Source organism: Macaca thibetana, chromosome X, assembly GCF_024542745.1.
Source record: "Macaca thibetana thibetana isolate TM-01 chromosome X, ASM2454274v1, whole genome shotgun sequence".
Taxonomy (NCBI): Eukaryota; Metazoa; Chordata; class Mammalia; order Primates; family Cercopithecidae; genus Macaca; species Macaca thibetana.
In genome coordinates, this window is record NC_065598.1 from 148,145,810 (window position 1) to 148,166,904 (window position 21,095).

General features: G+C 52.0%; 3 protein-coding genes and 1 long non-coding RNA gene across 8 annotated transcripts in view; 2 read left to right on the top strand and 2 right to left on the bottom strand.

The window, feature by feature from the left end:
* Nucleotides 1-21,095, bottom strand: part of CETN2 (centrin 2) — a 628,428-nt gene that overhangs the window by 520,001 nt on the left and 87,332 nt on the right. The gene's annotated exons all lie outside the window — the stretch shown is intronic.
* Nucleotides 1-21,095, top strand: part of LOC126945446 (uncharacterized) — a 430,470-nt gene that overhangs the window by 309,653 nt on the left and 99,722 nt on the right. The gene's annotated exons all lie outside the window — the stretch shown is intronic.
* ZFP92 (ZFP92 zinc finger protein) overlaps nucleotides 1-21,095 on the top strand; it is a 294,607-nt gene that overhangs the window by 255,251 nt on the left and 18,261 nt on the right. The window lies entirely within an intron of this gene.
* Nucleotides 9,551-14,248, bottom strand: PNMA6E (PNMA family member 6E). 2 transcript variants are annotated; one of them, XM_050775330.1, is made up of 3 exons: nucleotides 14,120-14,248; nucleotides 11,606-11,826; nucleotides 9,551-10,747 (listed from the first exon to the last, which is right to left on the bottom strand). In XM_050775330.1, the coding sequence occupies exons 2-3, from the start codon at nucleotides 11,753-11,755 to the stop codon at nucleotides 9,788-9,790; spliced, it is 1,110 nt and encodes a 369-aa protein (XP_050631287.1). In that variant the 5' UTR covers nucleotides 11,756-11,826; nucleotides 14,120-14,248; the 3' UTR covers nucleotides 9,551-9,787. The 2 variants fall into 2 exon arrangements, with proteins under 2 accessions (XP_050631287.1, XP_050631286.1); XM_050775329.1 differs by having other exon boundaries at nucleotides 9,551-11,826.

The window sequence follows — 21,095 nt, forward strand, 5'->3', positions numbered from 1 at the left end:
TCATGAACTCCTGCTATCTGGGCCCCTCAGCAGCCCCCAACCCATCCACCACTCCTCTCCACACTGCCTGCCATCTCCTAAGACCAGGCCCCCAGCCCCACTCACTTGCACACAGGAGGAGCACAACAAATACTCCTTGAATCAATAACTGAGAAGCAGAGAGAGACCACCATGAGCCAACTAGCAAGGAGAGCAGGAGAGGGAGGGCAGGCTTGCTAGGGAAGGCCAAGCACCACAGAAAAGTCCAGGGTGACATTGTGTCCACCCCACATCGCAGCACCTAGAATGCCACCATGAACATCACCCCAGACCCAGGACTGTGAAAGACGGGCTGATGAAGGAACTGGTGGGTGGCAGAACAATTTCCCCAAAATGGGATCATCCAATGTGTTCAGTGAAAGAAGCCAGACACAAAAGGCCGCATATTGTGATTCTATTTCTATGATATGTCCAGAAGAGACCAATCCACAGAGATGGAAACAAATAAGTCGTTGTCAAGGGCTGGGGCTGGGAGGATTGGGGAGTGATTGCCGATGTGGACAGGGTCTCCTTTAGGGTGACAGAAATGTTCTGGGAGTAGATAGTAGTGATGGTTGCACAACTTTGTGAACATATTAAATACCACTGAATTGTACACTTGAAAAAGATGAATTTTGTGGTATGTAAATAATGCATCTCAACAAAAATGGGATCATTATATGTCTATACATTGTGTTTAATCAAAAGTAGCATACTCGTCTTATTTGTTAACACTGAGGGTCTGGTGTGGTAGCTCACATCTGTAATCCCAGCACCTAGGGAGGCAGAGGCAGGAGGATAACTTGAGCCAAGGAGTTTGAGACCAGCTGGGCAACATAGTGAGACCCTTGTCTCTACAAAAAATACAAAAATGAGCTGAGCATGGTGGCACGCACCTGTAGATCCAGCTACTCAGCAGGCTGAGGTGGGAGGATCGCTTGAGCCCAGGAGGTCAAGCCTGCAGTGAGCCATGGTTGCACCACTGCACTCCAGCCTGGGCAACAGAGTGAGACCTCAGCTCAAAAAATTTTAAAAAGAAAACAAACTGAAATAAAGCTGAAAGGATTGTTGAACTTGTAATAAATGTTTCTTCACAAGTATTAGTTCCCAAAAAATCCCACTAAAGGAATAAAACTATGAAAAATGCTGAACTATTTGAAATATTCTGTTTATAATAATTGTATGTTCTGGCCGGGCACAGTGGCTCATGCCTGCAATCCCAGCACTTTAGAAGGCCAAGGCGGGTGGATCATGAAGTCAGGAGATCGAGACCATCCTGGCTAACACAGTAAAACCCCATCTCTACTAAAAATACCAAAAAATTAGCTGGGCATGCTGGCACGCACCTGTAGTCGCAGCTACTCAGGAGGCTGAGGCAGAAGAATAGCTTGAATCCGGGAGGCGGAGGTAGCAGTGAGCCGAGATTGCGCCACTGCACTCCAGTCTACACGACAGAGCAAGACTCTGTCTCAAAAAATAATAGTAATAATAATAATTGCATGTTTTAACACAGTGCCTTGCTGTAACAGATGAAGAAATCTCTCCTCAGCCTCAGTCCTTCACCTGGGATCTTTGTTAATTTTCTAATGTCAAGGTTTCTCGCCTTTAAGTTCTATAGGAGGCACCAATGCATAATTCCATAGTTGTTTAATATTCGATCTGTATATAAATGGATTCAATGTTCGCAATTGTTCCTGCATTTCTGAGTTCTTTTTTTATTACATCTTTTAATTGGCTCAATTTTATTGTCCAGTAGTAATTTTTCATTTTGCTTTTAGACTTAAAGGCCAAGTTGAATAGCTATAACATTATTGAAGCAAACTGAAGTTTGTAAACTTCAGACAAAGTTCGAAGTTGGTAAACCTTGCCCCACTGTCTTCTGGCATTAAGAACTGATCTGGAGAAGTCTAAAGCCAACATGACTCTTTCTAAGTCTGTTTTATTCGGTTTATTTGTGCTGTTTTTCAGGAATATCATGCTATGTATGCAGTGTCTATTTTTCTATCTTCCATAGTCTCTCTTCCGCTTTGTATCATGTGACTTCTTCAAGTCTTGCCACGAAGTCCCCGGATGACCAGTATGTCTGTGGTTTAGTTTCCTGAAATTGTCATTGCTTTGCATGGGATTTTCGTCCTGGTAATATTTTTATTCTTTTCGTCCATTTTTTTCCCTGAGCTCTGCGACCTTCATTTTGTTTCCTTCTGTTTTCTTATCTTTTCTCTGAACCCTGTATCTCTCCATTAAGCTGTGTCTTTTGTTCTGAGAGTCATGTTTTCGGGACTTTCCCTGAGTCTATGGAGCATTTTTTGTCTGGGGGCTTTCTGTGTTTTTTTGTAATTCCCCCTTGTAGTTTTCATCTGCTCTTAGCTCTCCCTTCCACCTATTGTTTTTGCCGTTGTTGCTGTTGCCATCATATGTGTAAAACCTGCGTTGGTTTGCAAAGGCACTGGATTTCACCAGCATCTTCCCATCATCTCCCTCGTCCGCATCATCTGACCAGGATGTTCTGCCACACCAGTGGCCTGTGGCCTTCAATTTCATTAATCTAGCCAGAGATTTGTTTTCAAGTGTTCTATTACTTTGGGGACAGTGACCCTTAGCTTGGGGGTGATCTGATTTCTGCCTCAGTTCTGAGGAGGCATTGCTGGCTCGGCTCGGCTTGTTCTCTACTCCCTGTCCAGACTTAGCAATGTGAGGCTGGGACTCTGGCTAATTTGTGGTCTGAGGTTGTAGCAGTTTTCGATGGTATTTTTCTCTTTGAAGTTGTATTTGAAGCAAGGCCAGCCCATCATTTTTCTGTATAACTAAAAAAGAAAAGTGCTAAGACCATGAAGGAATGTTGTTTCTTTAGTCTGTATCTTTTGCAAGCAGATAACATCATAGGCCATGCCTATATATAATATACAGTGCTCAGCTCCATCTGTTCCCAGGCCATATCAGTCACTGGGAGGCAAACTGCCAGGAGCTCTGGACTGGGGAGGGGGCATCTGTAACTCCTGCTTGAAGGCTACTCCAGGCCAGAAAGACCCAGCCTATCTTAGCTGGGCAAGATGAGGCTTCTCAGGCAACTCTGGACTGTTTCTTAAACTGTGACCTGGGACGTTGGATCAAGGACCTTCAATCCACTTGGGAAGACATTAAAGAGGATGTGGCCTGGAGTCACTCCTGAAAGGCCAAGGCAGTGAGGCCCGCGGGCAAGGAGAGCAGGTGCCCTGACTGCAAGCAGCTCTCAGGAGTCCCAGGAGGACAGAGCAGAGCAGGGAAGGTGAGGAGTCCCAGGCTCGGGGAGGGGGCCAGGCCGGGGCAGGCCAGGGCAGGAGGGCCCTGCAGGCAGAGTAGTTGAAGGTGCTCTGGGAACAAACTTGACTCCAGCCCAGGCCTGTGGTGTGCTGGCTAAGGTTTAATCCCAAGCAGAACTCCCACCTGAGTGATGCAGTGATGTGTTGTGGGATCACAGTCATCGCAGAGCCGAGGTGGAGCACCTCAAATCTCCACAACCAGGGACCAGCAGGAGTCACCCCATGCTGGAAGAAGTGAAAAGCAGGGGTGTGGTGGGGGCAGTAGATGAAGGCGGCAGAGGGTCTGCAATGGCTCCCGGCCTACCACGACCTTCTAGGTGTTTAAAGGAAAAACAGCTTTGGCTTCATTTCTCCTTTCCACATCTCAAGCAAATTTCTCCTAGCCCAACCCTAACCTGGGACCATTAAGAACAGGTATTCTGAGAAGACTCGCACCAGTGCAGCCCAGGGGATGCCACACAATTAACCCTTGCTGGCCCCTCTGTATGTGCAGCCAGGGACATCAGCCTTCTTCAGAGGTTCCCCAAGCCTCCACACCCTGCTTTGCTGGGCATGCCACCTGCACCACTCAGCCGAACCTAATGCCACACCCCCCCACCCAAAGAGGATCCAGAGTTCCTGGGAAGCCACTGAGCAGGGAGCGGCCCATACCCAGGCCATTGGGAGCAAAGCCAGCAAGACAGCTGTGCACTTACACAGCGATTCTGGGGCGTGTCCTGCCTGGGAGCAGGGCTTTGGTGGCTTCTCCAGCCCCAAACCTTCAAAAGACATGGAGACATGGGCTTTGGGTCCTACAAGGTGCCCAGTGAGATGACAGGAGGCTGCCAGGCTCAGCCACGGCTCACCAAGTGCTTCCTTCCTGGCCACTATGAGCCCTGAGCCCTGAGCTCTGAGCCCCTGCTCACCCAGAAATCTTTGGCTCCCTGGGTAGATGGCTACCAGGAGGATCTCTGTAGCCCTTCTCCAGTGAACTTGTACCCCGAAGCCCAGGGTGGCCTCTCAGTAACACTCAGGCTCCCACACCAAACCCCTCTGAAGGAGCTGCTCAAGGCCAGTTCCCAAGTTCCCCAAGGAGCAGGCACTGAGTCATTCACCAAGCACCCTCTCCACAGCGGGATCCCAATGCCCCTCTGCTGCATACCATCTCCCCCTCCACAGACGGGAGCCGGGCTGGCACCAGGATGGGCATGGGGCTGGGAGGGTACCCCAGTAGAGTGTACTGGGCTTCCAGGGAGGCTGTCCACTGTGCTGCAAGGTGCTTTACCCTCTCCGAGTTGTGGTCCTCGGCCTGCATCAGCTCTGGGACCTTACACTCTTGGTGGACAGGGTGGGTGGGTGGGGTGCAAGGTCTGCAGGTGGGTGCAGGAAGGGGTCAGGCCAACATGGATTTGGACCTCAAGTCCAGACAGAGGGCACAGCATGGAGACTGAGAAGGAAATGTGAATGGTGTCATCGAGGCCTGTGGAGAAATCTCTCACCTTGTCCCTCAAAGTTTCTGGTGTTTTACTCATGTCCCAGAAGCTTCAGGCAGGGGCAGCAGGGTGGGGAATTGGTGACAGAGCACTCCCCAGCAGCCAGCCTGCTGTGCCCCCTAGTTGGCTGAGCTTAGCAAGGGAGGCATGCTGCCCTGGGCTGGAGGTGGCCCTCATGCCCTTGCTGTGGTTGGTGGGCGAGAGGGAAGCCACAGAAGTCTCCAGCTCCAGTCAGAGAAGATGAGACCAGCTGAGAGAAAAGCCACCCTGCCCAAAACACACCGCACACCACGCACACCACGCACACTCACATGGCACAGCCACTCCTACAACCCCACCCCCACCACCGAAGCATTGCCAGATGCCAGACGCCCCCTTCCCGTGGACTGGTGCCACCTAGCTGGCAGCAGTGTCTGTGGGAAGGGCCCAACTGTAACTGGGGCTGGGAAGGCTTCTCCAGCAGGGCTTACACTGGACTGGGGGCTCCCCAAGGCCCTCACCTTCAGCTCCGAGAGCTTTCCCCAGACCTGCCCACCCAACGGGCCTCAGCACCGGCACTCTGCCTCCGCCAGGTCACAGGTGGGCAGCAGCTCTGCAGTCCATGGTGGCCATGGAGTGTCTATGGCCCTTCCAGGGCAGTGGCAGAGGAAAGTGGGAGGGAGCCAGAGGCGTTGAGTTGCTTTCTTTCCTCTGAAAGGGCGAACTCAGGCACAGGTGGAACCCCAAACCTGAAAATGGAGAACTCACCATTGGCTGTGTTGCTACATGCAGGCCAGCCCCAGACTTACTCACTGGCTGACCACTCTCTGGGATTCATGGAGCTCGATGGCCCCAGTTGGGATGTGTGAAGAGCTTCTTCATTTGAAGAAGGTTGGGGGCTTGGTCACGTGGGACTGCCCAGGAGGGGCTGCAAATGTCAGGGTGAGTGTGCTCAGATAGGGTCAGCCCGAGCCGGTAGAGTCACTTTCACAAACTCCCCGAGGAACCGCTGCCCCCCACCCCTGTCTGGCTATGCCCAACACAGGGATGAGCAAGACACACCCCTGCCCTCCAGCTGCTCCCACCTAGGGGACACTTTGAGCTGGTGCTGAGGATTTAGTAGAGTTGAGGGAGGGCAGCTGCCTCGAAAGGACCACATGGCAGCCAAGAGAGCGGGCAGCATGTGCCAGTCAGTGACCAGCTTGCACCGGGACAGCCTGTGGCTCTCTCAGGCACAGTGAGGACTACTTGTCTGGTTCCCGGGGGCTTATGGAAAGGGCAGGAGACCAGGAGCCGGGTTTGGAATGCTGGAATTCCCCCAGGGCTTCCAAAACCAGAGCATAGGCCAAGAGCAAGGACAGGCCAGCCAGCATGCTGCTGCCACCACCTGGGTCCAGGCCTCCAGCCACCCCTGTCCAGGCACCTCAGGTTCAGATTCAGAGACCCAGGACAAGGCATTTGATTAGCCAAGCCCAAGTCACATGCCCACCCCCTGGCTGGGCCCAAGCAGAAAGAAAAGAGCTGGTCCCTGTGCCTTCAATGGTGTGACAGGGCCCTACTTTCCACCAAAATTGGAAACAGTGAGGGATTCTCCCAAAATCCCTAAGAGAACTAAGAGGAAGGGCCGCTGCATTCTGGGTAGCCAACAACAGCGGGTCCAGAAGAACTGCCAGGCCTAGGGCACTATCCCAAGCTTGGTCTGGAGAGGGCTGGAGAACCAGGCTAGGAGGCTTTGCAGAGAGGAATGAGGTTCCAAACCCCACGAGTGCTGGGCAGGGGAGGGCTCCCCTGTGGTTCCCACCCATGACTGAGTGGGCACAGACACTGTGGGAATCAGGGTGCTGCCACGAGAACCATGGTCATATAATTAGGATATTTTGTCCCCGCCCAAATCTCATGTGGAATTGTAATCCCCAGTGTTGGAGGTGGGGCCTGGTGGGAGGTGCTTGGGTCATGGGAGCAGATCCCTCATGAATGGCTTGGACTATCCCCTTGCTGATGAGTGAGCTTTCGCTCTGAATTCACAAGATCTGGTCAATTAAAAGTGTGTGGCACCTCCTCCCCAGCTCACTCTCTCGTGCACTCTGTGTGTGTGTGTGTGTGTGTGTCTGGCATGCTCGCTCGCTCACTCCTGCTTTCACCATGTGAAGCACCTGCTCCCTCTCCCCCTCCCTGCTCCCTCTCCCACTCTGAGTAAAAGCTTCCTGAGGCCTCCCCAGAAGTAGATGCTTGTACCATGCCTCGTGTACAGCCTGCATTTAAACCTCTTTTCTTTACAAATTACCCAGTCTCAGGTATTTCCTTATGGCCATGCAAGAGTGGCCTAATGCAGCCACCACTGATCCATGGAATGTGTGGCCCCTGCTTCTTCCCACCTTGGGCCTCAGACTCAGTGGGCAGTGGGTGCATCTGATTGGCAGAGCCCAGGTCATGCACCAAAGCCCTCGCTGCAGGAGAAGCTGGGAGAATACAGACTTGGCATTTTCTGCTCCTCGTGAGAGGCCTAAATCGGCCAACAGCATCCTGCTGCCCTGAGAATTAAAGCTGACTCCTCCCCATCCCCACAGGGCCCCAAATAATCTTTTCCTCTGCACCCTATTTCCTCAATTTTCAGCACAAAAATGCCAAGCTCCAGCCCTTCTGGGAACCAGGGTATGTGTCATGCCCTTGACCTTGTTAAAAAGAAATGTAATTAGACCAATAGGCTGAGACAGCTCCCATGCCCTGGATTCCTACACAAGCAAACTTAAGCCCAATGTAAAGCAAAACACAAGTTTGGCCAAGGAGAAACTGGCATCTAACCTCTAACTAGGGACCTCCCACGGTATCACACCCAAATGAGGCAAACGCCTCACTGCAGCCGATCCAGGAACTCCTTTCTCTGCCTCCACATTCCTCCTCCCACTCTTTACACGGCTGCAGCACAGCTCTCTGAACTCCCCATCACCAATACTGCTTGATCCTTGAACACTTTCATGCTCAAATAAACTTTATTAAATGTATTTCGTCTAAAGTTTTTCTTTGAACAGACTGCCAGTCTTTGCCCACTCGCAGCCTCCAGCTCTCAGCCTGAATGTCACCGCTTCGGAGAGCACCCAGGCTCCTGCAGGTCCCCCCTTCATTCTGTACCTCCCTTGCCTCTCCTCTTCCTGGATAGCGCATCTCCCGTCTTAGGTGGAGGTCGGATGAATGTTCACACCCATCCTCCCACTGGGCTCTAGAGATTTGAAGTTGTTCGTTATTGTTCCATGGTGACATTTTCAAGTTTTAGGATATCTCAAGTTTTCAATCATTTGGGGGTTTTAGGAAGCCCCTGTAACGCTAATACTGGCTTTCTCATTGTGAGTGCTATTGAGCTTGTGGGCAGGACTGATCTTTCTTGTATGGCCTCAGAAACACGTGACCCACGTTCAGAAGTCCTGAACCCTAAGGACAGAATGCCAGTGGCACCTTCCTCCGAGTCGAGTAAACAACCAGCATCATCCCCACACATTTTTAAAAGCTGCAGGGAACAGGACAACACCAATTTAAGGATTAATGAAACCCCAAAACTTGACAATTGACCTATAAAATATAGGAAAAGTCCTTGTCATGCCCTCTCATGCCGGTCAAAGTGCTCTCACTTAGCTCTTTTTGGAGATGTCCCCCAGGGGTGCTGGGCAGGAATATTTTTCCTCTCCTCCATCACCCCATCCCCAGCCAATCCCCCTCCCCTAGTTTCCCACAGCAGACGCGAGACCAGCTGGAACATGGAATGAAATTTATTGAAGAGAAACGTATAGTGAAACTATCGAAGAGAAGGAAACCACAATACAGAGAGAAACTGCAAACGGCCACCACAGGCCACAGGTCCTGGGCCCCCTCCTCCTGGGGTTCCTGGCAAGATGCCTCATCTGCTTCCCCTCCCGCTGCTGCCCCTGCCGCCACCTCCCTCCTTCCTGAGGGCCCCAGGGTCTGCCTTTTGCCAGGACAGTGGACTCTGGCAGTGTCCACTGGCTTCAGGGAGCCCCCTCCTGAACCCATCCCTATGGCCCTCACAGAACAGTCACAGAACACTGGGAAACACCAGGGAACACCTCACCAGGCTGAGGAAACTGAGTCACAAGTAACAACAGGGTTGGAACGCCAAAGCATAGTCCCTATGGAGCCTCACGCAGCCCCACTCTGCCCCAGGTCTGGTTCTTCTTCCCGCAGTCACGGTCACCATCACGGTCATGGGGTGAGCGTCCACCGTGCCCTGGCGCCTCCTTCCCGCCATCTCCTGGGACTGCGCTGGGGGCCTCCGGGGAGAAGCTGCTCAGAGAACACACACAGCTCCACAAGAACAAGCAGTCCCTGGCCTAGATCTATGCCGGGAAAGCAGAGGTGGTGCTCATGATGCGGGACAGCAGCGAGCAGAGCCGGGCTCGCAGGAAGCTCACAGCACGTGCCCCAGGCCCAGAGGCGGCCGCCTGCATGGGCGCACAGTACACGACATTTCGCAGGAGTGATGGCTAGCAGTGGGTGGGCGTCTGCTGGGCGTGTGGGTCACACAGGGCCTACACAGGTGACGGTGAGCTTCCCGGAACAGGGGGCAGCCTGCCCCAGGGATGGCAAGTGGGTGGACCCCTCTTGAACGACCCAGGCAGCTGGCACCATTGAGAGGGCCTCTTTTCCCCTGTCTCTCCCAACTCAGGGCCTGGGCTGGGCGCAGACATCTTCAGGTGCTCCCACCCAGGCCACAACTGGCCACTCAGGGCTCCCTCCAAGCCAGTTCCCTGTGGCAGCAGGGTTTGGGGCTGGGGCTGGGTGTGCTGGGTGCAAGGGAGGGAGGGAGGGGCGCCTCTCCCTACCCCATTTTGTATCAAACCTGGTCATCTGGGTCACGGGGAAGGAATGGGGGTGGAGGCCAGAGCCCCTTGCGGGAAGTGGGGGACCCTTACTCCTGATGTGGGGTGAGAGACTGGCCCTGGCCTGGCCTCCGTCTGCCTCCAAGGCACTACTGCCTGAGAGGAGAGGAGGCCCCAGGGCCCTAGAAGCCTATTTGCCCTGGGAGGACTTGGGCTGGCCCGCATCCCCAGCCCCGTCCTCATTCTCGTTTTCGGGGTCCTCCAAGATGGTCTGGAGCCCTTCCAGTGGGGGATTTCTGGCTTCCTGGCCTCTCACCTGGATGAGGCCCTCTGGACCCCAGCTAGGACCTCCTGGGAACACCCAGGCAGCACTGCTCATCCGGGCTGGGGAGGAGCTCCAGGGGACCTCGATGGGCCTTGCCTGACCTAGGCCTTCGAGGTCTGCAGGGGCACTTTCATCTTCCCCAGCGGCAGGGGCTCCCTTTGCAGCCTCTTTGGTGGCAGAAGCGGCCTCGGCAGCATCTTCCACTCCAGGATCAGACTCGCTGGCGTCCCCCTGGGCCGGGGAGGCCTGGGCAGCAGCTGGGTCTTCACTCTCCACTGGGACCGCTGGCCAGGCCACACCCTGCTGGCTCCTCGCTGGGGAAGCCGCCCACGCCTCCATCTCCCGGATGAGCCGGAGCAGCCCCAGGAAACCAGGTGGCCTCCTCTCCAGCTGCATCCCCCTCAGGGTATCCTGGAGTGCCTCGCTTAGGCGGGCCCGAGACAGCACCTGCCGCAATCGCAGGTAGTTGGCCAAGGCTGGGTGGACGGCCCCCTTCTCCACAGCCCTCTGCAGCAGGCCTTCCAGGCGCACCACGAAGGCAAACAGCCCCTCCTGGGGCCCCTGCGTGCAGGTCAGGAACTTCAGCCTCGAAGTCATTCGAGTGTCCTGGTTCCTAAATACCTGCCCCAGCGCTGCCAGGCAGTCCAGCGCGGACAAGTTGGGATCTTCCTCCAGGAGGCCGCTCACGACATCCAGGGCCGGGCCGCCCAAGCTCTCCAGCAGCCACCTCTTCCTCTCCCTTTCCGACGCATGGTACCACAGCTGCAGCATATCCTTGGCGTGCTCCACCCAGCTCTCAAAGGACTCTTCCTCGCAGCCTGGCTGCTCCCTCCCTGAAAAGGGTCTCAGTTCCCGGTAGGCCCTGTTTTCCAGCACAGCCTGCAGGGTGCAGCGCCAAGGCTGGACCCAGGCTTTTGTCCCTCCTGCCTCACCCACAGCTCCTGCCTCACCTGCAGTTCCTGTATCACCTGCGGCTCCCTCATCTGACTCTCTTGCCTCTTCTACAACTCTCAACTCATCTCCAGCTCCTCCCTCACCTGCACCTCCTGCCTCACCTGCACCTCCTCCCTCACCTGCTGCTCCTCCCTCACCTGCTGCTCCTCCCTCACCTGCTGCTCCTCCCTCACCTGCGCCTCCTGCCTCACCTGCTGCTCCTCCCTCACCTGCGCCTCCTGCCTCACCTGCTGCTCCTCCCGCACCTGCGCCTCCTGCCTCACCTGCTGCTCCTCCCGCACCTGCGCCTCCTGCCTCACCTGCTGCTCCTGCCTCACCTGTGCCTCCTGCCTCACCTGCTGCTCCTCCCTTACCTGCGCCTCCTGCCTCACCTGCTGCTCCTCCCTCACCTGCGCCTCCTGCCTCACCTGCTGCTCCTGCCTCACCTGCGCCTCCTGCCTCACCTGCTGCTCCTCCCTCACCTGCTGCTCCTCCCTCACCTGCGCCTCCTGCCTCACCTGTGCCTCCTACCTCACCTGCAGCTTTTGCCACTGCTTGCCCCTGGGGCTGTGCAGGGAAACTGGGCATATCCTGAAACTCAACATCAGGTACTTGGGGCAGGAAGATCACTTTCCAGGGCCCCCCATTGCCTGGTATTTGATGGGGAATGAAGCTTCGGTTTAAATACTCAGTGAACTCCACCAAGGCTGCCCTGGCCCCGAGCTCCTTTCTGAAGTGCTTGGTGAGCACTCGATACCTGCCCAGGGGCGACAGGGCAGCCTGCACGGCCTCCTGGAACTCATGTTCCTCACAGTCGTCAGGGATATCCAGGATGAGCAGGGAGCGCTCTGCGTTTGCACCCATCCACCTGCACCAGTCCCGAAGCATCGCCAGAGCCATCGCAGAGGACTTGAGGGAGGGAGCCTGATCAGACAGGAATGTGTGCTGACTGTTGCAGTCTCTGATGCAGCCTGTGAGTACAAAGAGAGAAGCTTGTTTGTGCCAAACATTCACTCCCACCACTCATCTGCCCCTACATGTGTGGGGGTGGGGGAGCAGGGCTGGAGCTCGTCTGCCTCCTTGTTTTGTCGCTTTGATTTTAGTGAAATTTCGATGGCAAATTAAATTTATTTGCAAGATACAGGGCTAGTCACATTTTCTATGTTACCTGGTGCCAAGCTTATCTATCCTGGTGGGAAGCTTATCTAAGTTTTCAAAACTTTTGATAAAAACCTGTTCACAATATTCCCTCATTATCTTTTTAATGTCTATAAGATCTGTAGTAATATCCTGTCCTTCATTCCTGACATTGATTAGTGTTCATTCTCTCTTGTGTGTGTTGTGTGTGTTGTTTTTTGTTTGTTTGTTTGTTTGTTTGTTTGTTTTTTGAGGCAGAGTCTCATTCTGTCACCCAGGCTGGAGTGCAGCAGCTCGATCTAGGTTCAGTGCAGCCTCGACCTCCTGAGCTCAAACGATCCTCCCACCTCAGCCTCCTGAGTAGCTGGGACTACGGGCACACACTAACACACCTGGCTAATATTTTGTATTTTTTGTAGAGAAGGGGTCTCACTATGTCGCCTAGGCTGGTCTTGAACTTCTGGGTTCAGGCAATCCTCCCGCCTCAGCCTCCCAAAGTGCTGAGATTACAGGCATAAACCACTGTGCCCAGTCGTCTCTCATCTTAATTAGTCTTGCTAGGGTTCATTAATTTTGGTACTCTAAAAAGCCGGGATTTACTGATTGTCCTTTTTATCTCTGTTATTTCTTTATTTGACTCATTCTGTGTTTATTTTTGTTCTTTTTCGAGCTTCTTTAAATGGACTGTTCGGCCATTGATTTTATGTTCTATTTTTCTGTTATAAGCACTGAAAGCAAGAAATTTTCCTCTGACCACTTCCTTCCAAATGGCTAGTAATTTGGGTAAGTTGAATGTTTTGTGCAGTTCGAAATATCTTGTAAGTTCCTTGGTGATTTCATCTTTGACCCATGGATTTCAAAATATTTAGATATATGTTATTGTTATTAATTTCAAATAAAATTCCACTGTGATCAGAGAACTTATGAAAACGTGTGATCCTTTTCAGTTTCTGAAGATTTTTAAATGGCTCGACATATGGTCTATCTAAGTGAATGTACAATTTGCCCTTGTAATGAATCCGTATTTTCTACAGAGGCCAAGGTCTGCCCCCTCCAACCACTGCAACTCCTGTCGCCATTCTCCACGGAAGAGGCGACCTGAAGCCTTTCCAATTCCACCTGTAGGGGGCCAAGCTCCTCACGGCACTGCCACATCCGACAGCCTCCAGGGGGCGCTCACCGTCGCCTGTGCCACTGGCCGCCAGGCAGCCTCCGGCTCCGCACCCCGTGCACTCTCAGGCATTGGCCCTCCTTCCAGCCCATCCCCCACCGCGCACCGGGGACAGTCCCTTCTTGCCTCCAACGTGCCCTTCCACACCGGGCGCCCCCTACGCCCAGCTGGCAGCAATCCGCTCTAGCCCCGGGCAGCAGGGCGTCCCACGTGCTTAGACATGAGCCTCCCTCAGAGGCTTCCCCACAGTGGGGGACCCGACAATCCCGCCCCACACCCCCAAGTCGGGAGCCCCCATAGCCCACAGAGGCAGGGCGCCCTCCGCTCTGGTCGGCCCTCCACCAGGCTTAGGAATCACCTCTGCCCTCACCCACCCACCCCTGGGACCTGACCACGGCACCAGCCATGGGCCCTCCCATCTCGCGCCTCAGACTCAGGCTGGGCCACCCTCCATCGCCGCCGCCCCACACTGGGAGCCCGCCAGCCTGCTCTCCCACGTGGCGCCCTGCGGCCCCCTCGCCCTCCCACCCCAGGGAGCCCCCTACTGACCCCAGCCCCACAGCCGGAAGCCCTCGATGCCCCCTAACCCCAGCACTGGGCGAGTCGCCCTCCCTCTTGCCTCCTCTATCCCGAGTGCTCCGTGACCATCTCCGCCCAGGGACCTCCGCCCAGGGTCCTCCTCTGGCCACCCCACACTGGGGAACCCCTCCCCTCAGCCCTCCTTCCAACCGCCCTCCCGAGGGGGCCTTCCTTGGCGAGAAGCCCATGGTGACACCCACACTGCGCCTAAATCGGGCCAGGCGGGACCACGGCCCCCCCAGCTCCACAGCCGGCTCCTCACGGCCTGCCACACCGCCCACTCCCACCCCCACCCCAGGAACCTCCTGGCCCGCCATCCTGGGCTCCGGCAACACCTCCCGGGCCTGGGTCCTGGCAAACCCCCGCGGTCTACTCACTTTCTCAAACTCTGGGCAATTCCGGGTCTCTCAGTGGGAAGTCAGATGTCTGGGTCTCTCCGAAGGGTCTGAAGAGATCACCTCAGCTCCTCAGTGTGGAAGCGTATGGTTCTCTGAGGCACTTGGCGCCAACGGCCACCCGGGCTCCCAGAAATCCCTGGTTCTCCCAGAAGCCACAGGGAGTTCCGAAAGAAAGTTCCAGGCCAGTGTCGCTATGCAATGCAAATGATTGGACAGGGAGAGCACCAGAGAGGAGCACGTGGGAATGCACTGTTGTTACCATGGCGACTACACGTGAATCAAAAGGTGGAAAGGCTCGAAGCCCAGAAGCGGCAGGCACACCATTGACCCTCCGCCAATGGAAAGGCCTGCCCACGAGGATCAGGGGAGTACATTTGCAAAGCGAAAGTTCATTGCGGTAAATCGGTCCAGTTTTCTCCACTGTTTGCTTTCCAATGTGGTTGGTAATGTCATAAAGAGATACTATGTTTTGTTTTGGTTTTTTGTTTTTGGGGTTTTTGTTTTGTTTTGTTTTTGTTTTTGTTTGTTAGACTGAGTCTTGCTCTGTCGCCAGGCTGGATATTTTATTTTTTATTTACTTTTTAGACTGAGTCTCGCTTTGTTGCCAGGCTGCAGTGGTGCAATTTCGGCTCACTGCAACCTCCGCCTCCCAGGTTCAAGTGATTCTCCTGACTCAGCCTCCCGAGTAGCTGGGACTACAGGTGCGTGCCACCACGCCCAGCTAATTTTGATATTTTCAGTAGAGACGGGGTTTCACCATGTTGACCAGGATGGTCTCGATCTCTTGACCTGGTGATCCGCCCACCTCGGCCTCCCAAAGTGCTGGGATGACAGGCCCTATGTTTTTATTGATCCCTTTTCTAGTAGTAACAATGACTGGGGCAGGAGTATTAAAATCTCCAATTATAGTTGTGAAGATGCCATTCTCTCTTTATTCTGTCAACTTTTGTTTTATATATTTTGAAGCTCTGAAGCTCTGTTATTGGGTGCAAACATATGTATGAATTCGATGTGTTCCTGATTAATCGATCCTTGTATCATTATTACCTTTTATTTTACCTTTTCAGCAATAACATTTTGCATTGTTTTCCAGTGGTTGCTCTAGGGATTCCTGTATATATCCTTTACTTTTCACTCTCTACTTACAGTTTACATTGTACCACATCACCTAAATTTAAGACCATTTTCGTTATATAGATTACTCCCCCCTGCACCCCATCCTTTATGCTATAGTTGTCATATATGTGATATCTACACGTTATAAACCCTACAATACATTATTTATAATTTTATCTTAAACCATCATGTGTATCATAAAGAACTTATAAAGATAAAATAAATATTCCTTAATATTTACCCACATAATTTGTTATTCATTTCTAACCAAAGATCGAGATTTCCCTCTTTTCCTTAAGATCAAAAGACTTTCTGTAGCATTTATTTTAATGCAAGTCTGTTGATGAATTCTCTTAGCTTTCATGTGTCTCAAAGCATCCTTATTTCACCTTCATTCTTGAGGAGTATTTTCCCTGGATATAGATACAGAGTTCTGAGTTGAAAGGATTGTTTGTTTGTTTGTTTTTTCTCTCACCACTTTAAAGATCCTGTTCCATTTTCTCCTGGTTTCCATTACTTCTAATGAGAATTTGGTAGAACTTGTGAATGTTCTCTTCTTTTTCGAGTTGCATTTTACTGTTTTCACAATTCACTCATTACTCTTTGTTTTCAGTACTTTGACTGCAATGTGTCTACATGTGTTTTTTCTTTGTATTTATCCTCCTTGGAATTCACTGAGCTCCTTGAATCTGTAAATTATGTCTATCTCCAAATTTTGGAAATTTCAGTCATTATTTCTTCAAGTAGTTTTTCTTCCCCATTCTCTCCCTTCTCTCCTAGGAGGCCATATACACATTCATTAGACCTCTATATATTGTCCCACAGCTCACTGAGGTGCCCTTTTCATTTTTTGAAAACTTTTTTTTCCTCTTGGTTTTTCAGAAAGGATTATTTCTATATATCTGTAAGTTTGCAACTCACCTGTCATCTACAATGTTATTAAGATCATCCAATGGAGATTTTACTTCCGATGTTGTTTTTCAGTTTAGAACTCACACTTAGTTCTTTACTTACGCTTACAGCTTACACAGTCCTTGATTTATGATGGTTTGACTTATGATTTTTCAACTTTACACTGGCTTTACTGGGACATCACCCCATCCTAAGTCAAGGAGCACCTGGGTTTATTGCGCTATTAAATGCATTTTCAAATTACCATATTTTGACTTACTGCTGGTTTGTCAGGACTTAACCACAGTAAGTCAAGGAACATCTATAGTTTCTGTTTATCTTCTGAAATGTCCTATTTAAAAAAATCATAATCAGTGAGCAGTGAGATGGGTTTTAAAAAAATTGTTAGGTGGCTGGGCATGGTGGCTCACACCTGTAATCCCAGCGTTTTGGGAGGCTGAAGGGGGCAGATCGCTTGAGGTCAAGAGTTTGAGACCAGCCTGGGCAGCATGGAGAAACTCCATCTCTACAAAAAATACAAAAATTGGCTGGGTGTGGTGGCACATGCCTGTAATCCCAGCTACCTGGGAGGCTGAGATGGGAGGATTGCTTGAGCCTGAGAGGTGGAGGTTGCAGTGAGCCATGATCATACCACTGCACTCCAGCCTGGGTAACAGAGCAAAACTCTGCCTCAAAATAGATAAATATATAAATAAATAAATAAATAAATAAATAAATAAATAAATAAAGTGTTAGGAGCATGCTTTATTTTATTTTATTTTATTTTTTTACACAGCATCACTCTGTTGCCCAGGCTGGCGTGCAATTGTGTGATTATGGCTCACTGCAACCTCCACCTCCCAGGCTCAAACAATCCTCCTACCTCAGCCTCTCAGGTAGCTGGGACTACAGGTGCATGTCACAATGCCCAGCTACATTTTTTGTATGTTTTGTAGAGACAGAGTTTCACCATGTTGCCCAGGCTGGCCTCAAACTCCTAGGCTCAAGCAAACCACCCACCTCAGCCTTCCAAAGTGCTGGGATTACAGGCAGAAGTGTGTTTTATCTCCTTAAGAATATTTTTTTTAAATATTGTGAATTACTGGGGTCACCTCAGGGGTTGGATTCTCTTGAATGCTTTTTTCCTTGAGTATCAGGACAATTCTTGTTTCTTTTAGTAATCTAGCATTATATCCTGGACACTGTCCATAATGAGTTCTAGTAGCTTTGGCTTCTTGGCTTCTATTATATTTCTCCAAAGACAGATCATTGTTTGTTATTGTTGCTGCTGTTGTTGTTGTGGTGGTGGTGGTGGTGGTGACAATGATTTGTTGTCTTAGTAGACAACTAACCTAGCTAAACTCACACTAAGTCTCCCCTGTATTGGGTACCAACTGCAATCTCCAGACTCCGTTTCCACAGTATTGGGCATCAGCCGAAACCTCTGCTCAGTTCTTTTCTCAGACTCTGCCTCGTGTATTAATAGCTCTGGGGTCAGCCAGAGATTTGGGCAGAGTGTACAGGCCAAACACAGGGCTCCTCCACATGGTGCTTCTCTGCTCCCAGGTGATACCCCTCCTGCTTTCCCTCTCCCGTGGCCACCCCAAAGCCTGCTCTCTGGGTCTCTGAGTTTTGGTCACCCAGCACGGCGTCCTCTGTGGCCCATGCTCACATGCAAGAAACTCACCTAGTGCCGGTCCCTTCTTCCAGGTGTTAACCCCCTATGGTTTCTGCCTCTACTGCTTAGTCCCTCATGCCATCAGAAGGTTTTGTTGTTAGTATTTCATCCTGGTTTCATAGGTGTCATCTGTGGGAGGGTTGATCTGATAGGAGTGACTCCACCATTGCTGAAGGCAGAAACTGACTTAAGTTTTAACAAGATCCCTGGGGCCAACACTACGGCAAGTTTTAACAAGATGTCCTGGATGACAGTTTCACTGTCGCCTTCTGAGTGACCCTAAGCCAGAACCTCCCAGCTAAGCCACCAGGAGTAATTTGTTATGTAGTGACAGATAACTGAGACTCTACCCCCCACTTTCCTTCAAGTGTTGTTGCCTGTCCAACCCATCCTCTCATTCATGGGACCTGATGCAGTTATCATAGGTGACTAAAAAGAGGATTTGAAGAATACGTCCACAAACTCTGTGATACTCCCCTTTCAAGAGGTGTAGCTGGATCCCTCTCCCCTTGAGTGGAGTCTAGACTTAGTAACAAATAGAGTTCAGCAGAATCCGTGGGCTGTAACTGGCAAGCATGGCTTTTCAGAGAAGGCAGCGTGTGTCTTGGGTGCTCTCTCTTCACCTTCTTGCACTTGTTTCCCCTTTCTCCTTTCCTCCCCCGCTTTCCTCCCTCCCTCTCCTTTTCCCCACCCCTCACTCTGTCTCCCCACACACACACAGATCCCCCTGCCTCTCTCACTCGCTCTCTCTCCCTCATCCCCCAAAATAGATCACTGTTTTGCAGGAAGCCCTGCTATGAGCAGCCCTGCGGAGAGGCCCACGTGCTGAGGAACTGAGCTACTTGCCAATAGCCACGTAGCCACGTGAGTAAGCCTGGAAGTGGATCCCTCAGCCCCAGTTAAGTCTCAGAGGCTGCTGTCCTGGATGACAGTTTCACTGTCGCCTCGTGAGTGACCCTAAGCCAGAACCCCTCAGCTAAGCCATCGGGAGTAATTTGTTATGTAACGATAGATAACTAAGACTCTAATATCCCCTTAATGCCCAGCAGTCTACAGCGTCACGGTGAGATTTCCTCCAAGCCTACTCTTCTGAGCAGCATTGTCTTAGTAAATGGCACCAAAAGTCACCCAGGGAGGCATTGTCGGGTGGATCATCAATCCCACAAGTAATATGAAGCCTCTAAATATTCACAACCATGAGCAGACACCAATCTTAGAGGAAAGATGAAGTAACAAGAGTCAAAAAAGGACTCTGCAGAGAGCTGCTCAAGTTCTGAGAAGCAAACCAAGGGCCAGTGGCATCCTGAGCCTGGGGAGGGGAGCATTTAAAGCAGCGGGAGATCCGACAGCATCAATGGAGAGCTAGTCCCTCAGGGTTCTTAGTTGCACACAACAGGAACAGACTGGCTGATGGAAGCCCAGGGGAAACCAGCTAGAGGGTATACCACAGGCGTACCTTGGGCCTCACACTCAGTGGGTAGCGGGTGCATCTGATTGGTAGAGCCTGGGTTAGGTGCCCATGCCATAGCTACAAGGGAAGCTGGGAAAGCCCAGACATTTTTCACTCCTCTTTTGGGAGGGAAGCTCCCCATCAGGTGAGAGAATTGCATGTGCAAAGGTCCTGGAGCTGGAAGGGGCATGGAGAGTACTGGGCTGAAAGGTTGGTGTGACTGCAGGGATGGGGATGCCACGCACCGATGCTGCGGAGGCCAGACGGTGCAGGCCTCATGGACCTTGGAGGGGTTTCATCTTCATCCTGAAAAAGCTGAGAACTCACTGACAGATGTGAAGTCAGTGCTGCACATGCATGCACAGACATGTATTTGTGTGAGTGACACAAGCTCATTGCATTTTACAGAGTTATCTCTGGTTTCTTTGTGGAGAAATTATGTGGGGAGCCGAGTGGATACAGTAAGACTAGCAAAGGGTGGCTGGAGTTGTCCTGTGAGAGATGACTAGCCTAGATGACAGCAAGGGCAGTGTCATGGAGCAGATATAGAGGGTCCATTTAACAGATCTAAACCATGCAGAGAACTAACCAGACACCATGAATGACGGGAAGTGGAGGGTGGGCAAGGGATGTATCCCCACCTTCTAGCCTTTGACATGGGCTTGTTCCACTCACCGCAGCTGGGGACTTGGTAAGAGCACTAGCCCTGGCACGAGATCACAAGCTCAGTTTTGGATGTGTGCATTGGCGCATCCAAGTGCAAATACCAAAAAAGCAGGTGCATCCAGGTGGGGGCATGCCAGGCACTGAGGCTGGGGAGGCCAGCCAAGAGGCCAGGCACAGTCACGCTCCAGCTCAGCCTCCAGGCCAGTAGATGGCTAAGCCTCCTCCTATGCCAGGATGTCTTGGCAAGGCTGGGTGACTCTTCAGCTCCTTACCTTTGGTGACCCTCCTGGCTTTGGTCCCTATCACCTGAAGGAATGTCTGGAGACTAGACGCTGCTGGCTGCCCTCCCAGCAGCCATTCCCCCTCTTTTTTCCTCAGTGGACTCCCGCTTGTTGTAGAGTCGGGGTCTCACTCTGCCGCCCAGGCTGGAGTGCAGTGGGGCCATAATAGCTCACTGCAGCCTCAAACTCCTGGGTTCCCGCAATTCTCCCACTTCAGCTTCCCAAGTAGCTTGGACTACAGGTGCATGCCACTGTGCCCAGCTAAAATTGTCTTATGTTTTATAGAGATGGGGTCTCACCATGTTGCCCAGGCTGGTCTCAAATTCCTGGTCTCAAACAGTCCTCCTGCCTCAGCCTCCCAAAGTGATGAGATTACAGGCATGAACCACCATGCCGGCTAGAACCCCCTTTTTGTTCCAGCCTCCGTCCCTCCCTCATCACTAGCCACATGGCTCAGGGCATGGTGACTCCCATCCCCAAATCAACAGGTGGCCCTGATTGGTTCAAATGCAGCTGCATATGTGTTCCTGGGGCAACTGTTAGTGATCCGAGCAGTCCATGGCCCAAATGGCCCAGTCAGACCAAAGGGAAGGTTTTAGATTTTATCCACAGAGGAGGGGCCTCTCTTTCCTTGAGCAGGAACAAGGAAGTATGTGATCCCAGCGGACACTGACAAACATTCTCTAGCACACAGGCAGCAGCCTGAAGCCAGAGCCAAGACTTGAGGTTGAAAAGAGGCTGGGGCCTGGGTGACAGCTCAGGACAGTGAAGCCACTAGAGGGGGCACGATAAGGATAGCTGTAGCCACACTGGGAGGGATAGTTGAGAAACAGTTATGATCAGACTGGGAGTGTCAGTGAAGGGAGAGGGAGG